General features: G+C 35.3%; 2 protein-coding genes, 1 long non-coding RNA gene and 1 other non-coding gene across 4 annotated transcripts; 1 reads left to right on the top strand and 3 right to left on the bottom strand.

The window, feature by feature from the left end:
* The first annotated feature begins 386 nt into the window (after positions 1 to 386).
* On the top strand, positions 387 to 1,319 carry LOC100640653 (uncharacterized). Its single transcript, XR_002189411.1, has 4 exons — positions 387 to 491; positions 550 to 651; positions 958 to 1,050; positions 1,103 to 1,319. It is a non-coding gene; the product is annotated as an uncharacterized LOC100640653 (long non-coding RNA).
* Positions 1,320 to 1,358: 39 nt separating this feature from the next.
* On the bottom strand, positions 1,359 to 1,431 carry Trnav-uac (transfer RNA valine (anticodon UAC)). Its single transcript has one exon. It is a non-coding gene; the product is annotated as a tRNA-Val (tRNA).
* A 39-nt stretch (positions 1,432 to 1,470) lies between these two features.
* LOC100640526 (guanine deaminase-like) lies at positions 1,471 to 4,022 on the bottom strand. The gene is made up of 14 exons (XM_003383484.3): positions 3,853 to 4,022; positions 3,685 to 3,773; positions 3,315 to 3,486; positions 3,175 to 3,262; positions 2,974 to 3,104; positions 2,818 to 2,925; positions 2,642 to 2,764; positions 2,460 to 2,557; positions 2,341 to 2,408; positions 2,102 to 2,260; positions 2,017 to 2,051; positions 1,868 to 1,969; positions 1,793 to 1,820; positions 1,471 to 1,745 (listed from the first exon to the last, which is right to left on the bottom strand). Exons 1-14 carry the CDS (start codon positions 3,961 to 3,963, stop codon positions 1,681 to 1,683), a joined length of 1,377 nt encoding a protein of 458 aa, XP_003383532.1. The 5' UTR covers positions 3,964 to 4,022; the 3' UTR covers positions 1,471 to 1,680.
* Positions 4,023 to 4,050: 28 nt separating this feature from the next.
* LOC100640399 (xanthine dehydrogenase/oxidase-like) lies at positions 4,051 to 9,954 on the bottom strand. The gene is made up of 25 exons (XM_020006490.1): positions 9,850 to 9,954; positions 9,668 to 9,725; positions 9,447 to 9,606; positions 9,189 to 9,294; positions 8,812 to 9,129; positions 8,593 to 8,755; positions 8,252 to 8,496; positions 8,108 to 8,201; positions 7,955 to 8,067; positions 7,726 to 7,907; positions 7,440 to 7,635; positions 7,155 to 7,388; positions 6,889 to 7,101; positions 6,552 to 6,840; positions 6,435 to 6,504; positions 6,211 to 6,385; positions 5,967 to 6,158; positions 5,777 to 5,922; positions 5,573 to 5,726; positions 5,360 to 5,512; positions 5,067 to 5,141; positions 4,840 to 5,007; positions 4,526 to 4,780; positions 4,311 to 4,478; positions 4,051 to 4,264 (listed from the first exon to the last, which is right to left on the bottom strand). Exons 1-25 carry the CDS (start codon positions 9,901 to 9,903, stop codon positions 4,193 to 4,195), a joined length of 4,053 nt encoding a protein of 1,350 aa, XP_019862049.1. The 5' UTR covers positions 9,904 to 9,954; the 3' UTR covers positions 4,051 to 4,192.
* Positions 9,955 to 10,077: the final 123 nt, after the last annotated feature.

Raw genomic sequence — 10,077 nt, 5'->3', positions numbered from 1 at the left:
GTTTGGGGGTGAATCCTACTTAGTAACGCTACCGCGTTACTAATAGGATCTTTCACCTGATTTTAGAGTACCGTACAAGATGATTTATTGGTGAAGAATTAATATTGGCTATTGGTGGTTTTATGAAGAAATCGCCAATGTAAAATCCGCCATTTTGTTTTAATCTGAGCATGCTCAATGGCACGTGGTACAAAATCACCAATATAAAATCCACCAATTTTTTTCCAGAGGCAAATTCACCAAATATCACTCTCACCAATAAATCATCTTGTACGGTAGCTTTATCAATTTTGATCAGAATTATCTCTGAATTTCTACACAATAAGTACACGTACATACAAAATTGTAATAAAAATGTTTTTCTAGTAATTTCATAAAATAATACCGTTCAGTAAGGATTGGTGTCTATTTTTAGAACTAAGGATAATTTCACTTTTAAATGTCATCGCTCTGTGGTAACTACAGCTGGACAGACTCAAGACATTTTCGCTGTAAGTAATCGATCCTACTCCTCTTACTCCTCCTCTCTCCTTCCCTCCCTCCCCTCAGGTAAACGATATAGCATTTCACCCTACTCATGGGACTCTGGCTACAGTTGGCTCGGATGGTAGATATTATTTCTGGGACAAAGACGCTAGGACAAAATTGAAAGTAAGTAACTAGATTATTTGCAAAAATCTTCACGATGCTGTATCATATAAGTGGTTTATTTGAGGGAATTATATTTTGCAAAATCTACTAAATTTTCAATTCATAGGTTTTAATTTTGTGAATTCTAACACACGCTGTATTAAATTGATTTTAGCGGATTTATTTTTCATGATTCAATCCACGAAATCTGTGAAATTTGCAACCCTTGAAAAAACCTATACGGCATCAATAATATTCCTTTCTTTCTCTCCCTCTCCCTCTCTCTCTCTCTCTCTCTCTCTCTCTCTCTCTCTCTCTTTCTATTAGCATTCTGAAGCTATGGATCAGCCAATAACGTCTTGTTGTTTCAATCACAGTGGACTTGTATTTGCATACGCTGTTAGTTATGACTGGTCGAAGGTTTGTAAGGACAAAGAGACTCTTTATGGATTCATTATTATTCTATTTTTAGGGCCACGAGCACTATAATCCCGCCAAAAAGAATTACATATTTTTGCGTCAGGCAAACGAAGATTTAAGACCTCGTACCAAAAAACGTTAAGACATTAGCAAGTGGGAGTGCTAGATACTAAATTGTAGTCATTATTATTATTATTATTTGTTCTCTTGTGTTTTTTTGGGAGTGACACGATTGTATTAGGCATTATCCCATTCTTGGCATTATGAAGGAAAAATAGTTTTAAACAAAAAAAAGAAAAAAATTGAGAAGGTTCGATCGGGGTTCGAACCCGAGACCTTCTGCGTGTAAAGCAGACGTGATAACCACTACACCACCGAACCTTCCATATGATCCGTAGCTGATAGCTGAATTATTATATATAAACTGGCATAAAAGCGCAAATAAAAAAGGAATTAAAAAAATTTAAAGTAGCAGAATTATTATAAACTGGCATAAAACAGCATATAAAAAGGGAATTAAAAAAATTTAAAGTAGCAGAATTATTATAAACTAACATAAAACAGCATATAAAAAGGGGATTAAAATTTAAGTTTATAAAAGTGAAAAAAGTGAACTATAAAAGTGAACTTTTATTTTCTGGCTGGCTTTATTTCCTGGCCAGCAACAAAAACTTTAATAATATTGCGATCATCACCTATGAATATGATGTTAAAAATAATGGCATTATCATTGTCTTCTTACCAAGGTAAACAAACTTGCTCAGTATATCCTAAAAATAATTTAATATTAAATAAGAAAAGTATTAGTACTAAATACCTCAAAAGTGTCAGAAGGAAATACATCAAATACTGGCAACTTTTTACTATCAGAAACATGAGCTGCTGTATCTATGAGCAAAGCATCAAATTCTTTTCCAACCTTTTTAAAGAAAACATAACATTTTATTTAATAATGATAGTTTATACTTCAAAATTTCCAATTTTGTCTTGTAAGTTGAGTACTAAAAATAGAATTTAAAATTTTGTGCTATTAACAATAGCAGCTGCAAACCTTTAGCTCCACCAATGGTAGCCATGTACAATGCTTCATCAAGAGTCAGTTGTTCATATTCCTTTCCTTCTTTTTCAAATTTTATGTGGAGAGCACGTGAGGCTTGCAATGCATGTCTTATGGCATCAAGCATTGATGATGAAAATCCACCAGACACATCTAGTAATACACAATCAAATCAATACTCATGCAATGTCAGTACTGATCAATATCAGTATCAATCTTTCATGCTAGCTAACCAGTTCCCAATCCAATTTTTAAGTCTCTTCCCAGTCTGTCACGTGCATCCATTAATCCACTCTTTAAACTATATAAACATGACATTGTCATCACTATGATATATTTATAGTATACTTGCCAGAAATTTGAGTTAGGACAGTGTGCAATGCCAACTTTCCTTTCTTCCATGAGCTTCAATTCCTCTTCTTTCAAGTGTATGCAATGGGCCATGTAGGTCTATAAGAAATTCATGCAATCTTTAAAATTTTTCGCAATTCTTATTTGTAATTGTGACATCATAATTTTAGTATTATACTATACTTTTTCATTGAGTAGCCCCATTTTGTCGAACACTTGTGTGCAATTTTGATGTGAAGGGTATTGATCTGAAGGGTAAAAGTTCATTGTGTAACCTACTTCACCAAGCTGTTCACACAAGTGACTCTACGTATTGCAATAAGAAATTATAAATGACCTAAAGTTTTTGATTTGATTACTTGTATTTTAAGTCCTTTCTTCTTTGCCAGCTCTGCTAGTTGTTTTAGTAGCTCATCTGTGCAAGTTGGTAGAAATCTCGGAGTTATGACAGCCTCAACTAGTGGATTCTAAGTACATTCAGTCTATTATAAAATAATTATAATTAAGTTCATTACTTTCATTCCTTCGACAAACTCAATAAATTTTTTAGTGTCAACTATAGAGCTACTAGTAGTTTCAATGTAATTATCAGGTGATTCCCTGTCCATATTCACTTTACCGACCAAAGCTCTTTGACCACATTGAGCTGAAAACATAATGTTAATTATACATAAGTGTATTTTGTACATTATGTAATGTGCATGTGTATAGTATACCTATAATTTTGCACAACTCAATGGCAGACTCAACATGAATAGTCGCAAAGTAGCTAGCTGTAGTTGTACCATTATTAATGGTCCGTTTCTATAATATATTATAATACTTGCATTATAAATATGACGTGTATCAGGCTTACTACAACACTTTGGTACACTTCAGAAGCAAGTTGAACATCAGAAAATTTTGCTTCAGTTGGAAAAGTGTATTTATCCAACCAGTCCAGTAACTGCAGGTCATATCCAGTACCAGTAAATTTATACTGCGGAGCATGTATGTGAGTATCAACAAGTCCAGGCATAAGGAATTGACTGCAAGTGCAAAAAGAGATTAAGTTGCATAGACCTATCTATATACTAGGCAACATTTCGCTAGCTAGCAACTTTTGTGGTTGCTGTGACTTGTACTCGACTTGTTCCAAAATAGAAGGATTACTATTCTTAGATACAAGATCAAAGTAACCACAAAACACACAGAAGTTGCTAGCAACATATTGCCTAGTGTATTACCTAGTTTCCAGGTGATGTATGTCCCTCTCCTCAAAGCCAAATTGCTTCATTAGTGCATCTTTCTTGGCTCCTTCATCAACAAACAATATCTATTATGATAAGAATCTGATATTACTGCAGTAGATAGTTATGAGGCATTCAATGTAGCCAAGATCTGACTGTATCTACCTGTCCATTGCTGTTAATGCCAATCAGTCCATCCTCTACTACAGTAACTGATTTCACTTCCAAGCAATGGACTATTCTTCCACGAAACACTTTGAGAGAAAGTTTGCTCATCACTAACACTGTAACTATCAAAAAGATTGACCTAACAGCACTGCAGGCTATGTGTAGGTGTAGGCTGTACTTATACATAACAGGATGTTGGCTTATTACATAATATTTATGAATGAAATTAAAAATAGCATTTTTAAGGGATAAAAGAAACATAAACTGTTTATATATCTATACTATCATGCACACTTATTATTATAGGATTATTTACAGCGGTTCAGCATATGGCATTTCATGGTACTACATTCCATCTTTTTGATCTCTCCTCTTCCCCTGGATATTTATTCTTCATCTTTTCTTCAGCCTATCATAATGCCGGGTAATATAAAAAATACTAATACTATAGCTACCATTTCTGTGAACTGATCTTTACAAGCTAGTCTTATTCTCTCAGCAGTTGCAGGAGCCCAAAGGTCAAACACAGGATGATGACCTCTGCTGATTCTTGCTGATCTTATGGCATCCTTTATTGCAAAGAAAACTGACCCAGCTAAAAACAATGGAGGCTCACCAACAGCCTGTGAATTAATGCAAACATGCAATATAACACTAAATGACTATATACTTTAGAATTAAAGATAGCTCTTGGGTTAGGAGTAGAGTCCATGAGAGTTACATTAAGTTCAATGGGTATATCATTGCATGAGGGGATCTTGTATGCTCCTGGTCCAGTAGTAAATAGTTTGCCATTCTTTAGGTATACAACCTCTTCCATAGTAAATAGACCAAGTCCCTGTGTAAATGCACCCTCAACTTGTCCTATGTCAATAGCTGGATTTAAACTGTCACCAACATCCATTAACAAATCACTTCTTAGCACCTATTCATATACAGCAAATTTGCATAAACATACCTTATACATAAATAATTAATTGTTACTTTGAAGTCTCCAGTAAGAGTGTCAATCTCAACTTCAGTGCAACCAACACCATAGCAGTAATAATTGTATGGTTGGCCCTTCCCTGTCTCCCAGTTCATTCCTTCAAGATCAGTGGCATAGAATCCTTGAGCTGAAAGATTAACACGATCAACATAAGCAGATATAACCTGCAGACATTAAGAAAGTACATGTGCATGAAATGTTTTGATACAATGCTACATCATACCCAGTTTTTCCAGCCAGCTTCTGGCTTCTTCTCCTTGTATGGTTGTAATCTTTCTTTAATTTGTTCACAAGCATCCTATAATGTAATATTAATATGATATGATTCATAATCAATAATTGACACAATGCTACAATGTTATAAAGGATTCATTTCAGAACTAAACATTGTATCATTTGCTAGAGTAGCAATGTGCATTGTATGAAAATGATGACTATAACATATTCCACAAAGTGATGAATAAGATATTCAATTACAGTACCTAAATTACTAATCACTCACACTCTTGATTATACCTTAACAGCCATGCCGTAAAGATCAGAAGAAGCCGAGGCTGCAGTTGGACTGTTGTTTGGCACTTTATCAGTGGAGCAATCAATGAGGTGTATCATATCAATAGGAATATCAAGAACACGTGAGCAAACTTGAATCATCTTAGTATGAAGACCCTAATATATGCGAAGCAGTAATATATATATATAAGTAAAAAGATGTTTCTTATACTGTACCTGTCCCATTTCCATTCCTCCATGACTGAGAAGTACTGAACCATCTTTGTATACAAGGACCAATGCTCCTCCTTGATTTAACAATTTCAGTCCAAAAGCAATACCATACTTGGTAGGCACGATAGCCATACCTCTCTTCACCCACTCATTTTGACTGTGATCATAAGAAAATTATTAAAAGTCCTCATAAATTTCATTAAGTACCTGTTGAACTCTTTGATTGCCTCCATTCTTTGGTAATACTGTGATTCCTCAAGGAGCTTCTTCCATGCTTTTCTCATGTGACAATCAGTCAAAGTGTAACCATATACAGTCTCATCTCCTTCCTTTACTAAATTAATCTCTCGTACCTATAAACCAGCAATAAACTATGTACAATAATTAATAGGCTTACAATAACTGGGTCCATTTTCAGTGTATAAGCTATCCTGTCCATTGCATCTTCCATCATCATCATTCCTTGTGGGCCACCAAATCCACGGAATGCAGTGTTGGATGGGAGATTAGTCTTGCACAGTTGCCCATTGATAAAAGCATTTGGTACAGTATAAGCATTAGTAGCATGAGTAACTGCTCTCTCTAATACCTGCATGCAGTAAATGATACAATAAAATTTAATGCATCAAAAAGTAACACACTGGTAGAGATAAATCAAAAGAGTAGCCTGCATTAGAATACAGTTCCATTTCCAGGGCAGTCAGTTTTCCTTCCTTTGTGAAGCCTATTCTGTATTCTCCTTTGTATGGGTGCCTGTTACCAGAATATTTCATATCTTCATCTCTGTCAAGCATTATTCTTACAGGCCTGCCAACTCTAAAAGTAATAAATGAATGAAAATTTTACTTTTCTATTATTGTAATACTTGTTAGCAGCTACTGCAATGGTTGTAGTTAGAGGAGAAAATCTTGTCTCTTTTCCACCAAATCCTCCACCTAAAATCATACAAATAATAATAACTTACTATTATTATTATATGTACCAATTCTTTTGACTTTAGCTACAATTCTATTAGCAGGAACTCCCAAAGCTTTAGCTGCCCAATGCTGTGTCTCAGAAGTACATTGTGTAGTTGCTATTATCTCTATCTCTCCATTCTCCCTCTTTGGTATAGCAATACAGACATTGGTTTCAAGGTAAAAGTGTTCTTGTCCTCCAGTTCTCATTGAACCTTCAATAGTGTATTCTGCCTCTGACATTGCTTTTTTAACATCTCCAGTTGATAGTTCATGCTTTGATATGTCATAGTATTGCTCCTTCTCTATAGCATCCTATAAAAATACTAACAGTAAAACAATGATCCGTTAATACTGCATTACCTCAATGGTTAATACTGCTTCCAGTGGTGTATAATTAACATCGACTTTTTTAACATATTTCTGTGCTTCTTCTTTATTCTTTGCCAATACAATACCAATTATTTGACCAATACTGGTAACTGTCTTTTCTCTAAACACTTCTTCATCTCCAAAAACACCAGTATCATCATTATGACCAGGTACATCTTGGGCACATACAAAATAAACATCATCCTTATAGAAAACAAAAAATTACTTAATGCAAATGATTTTGATATTTCCCTTACAATATCTTTAATTTGACTGGTATCAATAGTAAACTCTGCATGAGGCTCTTTACTGAGCACCAGCCCTGCATATAACTCGTTGTCATAGTGTGGAAGGTCATCAGTGTAAACTGCCTCTCCTGTCGCTTGTATTATTGCTGATAGATGCATCTCTGGTTGTCCAATTTTGTTATTTCCTGAGTTAGGTAACTTCTTGAATCCTTGTGAGCCTCTTGAAACTGGCTTTGAAAACGGCTTTAAAGTAAAGGAAGTTTCAAACACATAAATTTCAATTTATATTAATACTTGAGTTGCTGAAGCTTTAGTTGGTGTTATTGACTGAGGATCATACTGTTGTAGTACAAACAAATAAAACTTGTAAAAGAATGACAGTGCAAGGCTAAGACGATAGTCAGGCATACCACCAGGTACCTCAGGAGGCAACACTAACTCATCAGCTAAACTCTCCAATGCACACTGGAGCAGTTCTCCATCCCATTTTCTACAAATATATGAATAAATTATTATTATGAATCTACGCAAAGAGTTCAATTCAGAGTATTGATGTATAATACCCATGCAATAATCATACCTCCCTATTAGTTCTTTTTGTGTCTTAGTTGCCATTATAGTCTTGAAAGACATTCCACCATAAGCTAGCCTGCAATCCCTCACTTTCAGGTCATCATCCAAACTAACAAAGAAGCATGAATTAACAATGGCAATGTCATCCTCTCTCCTTCTTGACTGCTTGAAAGACATAACATGTTCTCCCTGCATTGAGGTTATGCTTTTAGTGCAAACAAAAATACACTTAGTACCTTCTTTGTTAGTGGAATTTTAACTGATTTAAGGATTTCATTTTCTTTCATGGTCGTAGTACGATACCCAGTAAAGAAATCTTCTTCATTCATTTTCAAAATTCGCTCACCTTCTACACAAAAAAATGAAGAGGCTCTTAGTTATGTATTTACTTATTGATGCAAAGTTTAATGTAGCTCCACTTGCTAAAAGAACAGGATTCAAATCAGATATTGGGCTAGCATTTGCAATATTGCCACCAAAAGACTACAAATATAATAAAAAATAACAATGCATGATTCCCTACTGAAACTCACTGAAACATTCCTTAGCTGAGGTCCTGCAAACCACTTGAGCATGTTCAATAAAGCCTGCAGTACTCCAGTAGTGTGAGGTGGTTGTGTAGTAAGGAGATTGGTGATGTAGTCTTTAAGATCAGTGAGTGTTACTGATGCTCCTACCACTAGTCCTTCTTCTTCTAATGTCAATTCCAAGAGCTCTGGCACATGAGAAGGACATATCAATACATCATACTTGAAGCCTTTGAGGCGCCTTTCTATCTCTACAAAGACATGAAGTTAAAACAACATGGCTAATCCACAGACTATTAACAGTATCAACAATAGATAAGAACTATAATAATTTTAGTGTTCCTTACCAATTTCAGTGTTACCCATTACGAGCCTGTATTTTGGTTTGTCGCTGTCCCTGTAATGTGGAAACTTGTCCCTCAGTTCAAGAAGTTCCTTCAATGATACTGGCCTGTACCATGACACATCATTAAATTTAATTTCAAGAGACAGTGGCGGCCTATTCTCAGCCTACCATAGTAAGTTAGTAACTATAATACAAGAGCAAACCTTGTTTTTATATGTACCTTTAGTCCAGGTGGAAATATAATCTCCTGGCTTGGATCATAAGGCTTAAATTTCGTGGCATCAAACAACTTGTGATCAGCTTCTTTGCTTTTCCCTCCTTCCTTTCCATCTCCTTTGCACTTGCAGTCAGAGCAAAAGGTCCTATACCCATCCAGTATAGGCCTGTATCCAGTACACCTGCAGAGATTCCCTTCAAAAGCATGCTCCATTTCCTCCTGTGTTGGTGATGGATTGTTCCTAAGTAGCGTATACATTGACATTACAAAACCTGGTGTACAAAAACCACACTGAGAACCATGAGCCTTTGCTATCCTCTCCTAATAATGAATATAATTTTAGTTGCTAGGATTATATATAGTATTATAGTAATCCTTACTTGACATGGGTGCAGATTTTTAGAATTTCCGATCCCTTCAACTGTAATAACAGACAGACCATCCATTGAACAGAGAGGAGCTAGACAAGCATTAACAGTGTAATGCCTATGATAAATGCATTTTTAAGGACAGAGTAAATATTGGTTGACAGCAAGTCATGCTAATACCAAACTAATTCACACTTATTTGCACACTACAAGCTAGCACATACACTTGCTTAAAATTTATGTAATAGCTTGTAATGATCTAATGCATACTTGATAGTGTCCTTTGACCCGTCATATTTTGATACCATTACAGTACAAGCTCCACAGCCTCCTTCTCCACAGCCCAACTTTGTACCAGTTAGACCAAAAGTAACTACTGCTTCATCTTTACAACAGCCAGATTTTGTATCAACAGTAGCTTTCAATTTTACTAAAAATACATAATGATATTGAAATGAATCATAACGATGCTACTATATTTATGGTCATACAATAGCGTCTCAGATATGTTAGCAGTGTCATTTCTGGATCTGGATCATTCACAATGACCTGTAATTAAATACACAAAAGTATAAATACAAACTGTTAGCCTCGCTGTTAGCTGCTGTTTTGAAAACATGTATTTACACTTAAAGGTAAGCAATTATGCCCAAGTAGCCTAGGCTATGCTCACCTCAACTCCATTGACAAAGAAACGAATACAGCTTGCCCTTTCAACCCCGTCCATCTTTGACCTCTTTATCTAAGCCTGACTATAATAAGCCTCAGTTGTCTACTACATTAAAGGCAAACTGCGCGAGTAGCACTTGAAGGCGTGTCTCTCGTATAATTAGCTTAGTTCCATCATGAATATGGCACAGAATAGATATTCACACCTGATTAAAATAGCTGTGAGCTGTAT

The sequence above is a fragment of the Amphimedon queenslandica genome, unplaced genomic scaffold, assembly GCF_000090795.2.
Source record: "Amphimedon queenslandica unplaced genomic scaffold, v1.1 AMPQUscaffold_13510, whole genome shotgun sequence".
NCBI lineage: Eukaryota > Metazoa > Porifera > Demospongiae > Haplosclerida > Niphatidae > Amphimedon > Amphimedon queenslandica.
The sequence above is the reverse complement of the archived record's forward strand: the minus strand, read 5'-3'. Positions and strand labels throughout refer to the sequence as shown.

Coding starts and splice junctions, on each gene's coding strand:
- LOC100640526 (XM_003383484.3), bottom strand. CDS start 3,963: ATGAGCAAACTTTCTCTCAAAGTGTTTCGTGGAAGAATAGTCCATTGC. Junction 2,052..2,101: donor TACCATTGGTGGAGCTAAAG/GTTTGCAGCTGC, acceptor TTCTATTTTTAG/TACTCAACTTACAAGACAAA. Junction 1,970..2,016: donor ACAAAATTGGAAATTTTGAA/GTATAAACTATC, acceptor TTCTTTAAAAAG/GTTGGAAAAGAATTTGATGC.
- LOC100640399 (XM_020006490.1), bottom strand. CDS start 9,903: ATGGACGGGGTTGAAAGGGCAAGCTGTATTCGTTTCTTTGTCAATGGA. Junction 8,497..8,592: donor AATGGGTAACACTGAAATTG/GTAAGGAACACT, acceptor ATGTCTTTGTAG/AGATAGAAAGGCGCCTCAAA. Junction 4,479..4,525: donor GAGCTATCTTTAATTCTAAA/GTATATAGTCAT, acceptor ATTAATTCACAG/GCTGTTGGTGAGCCTCCATT.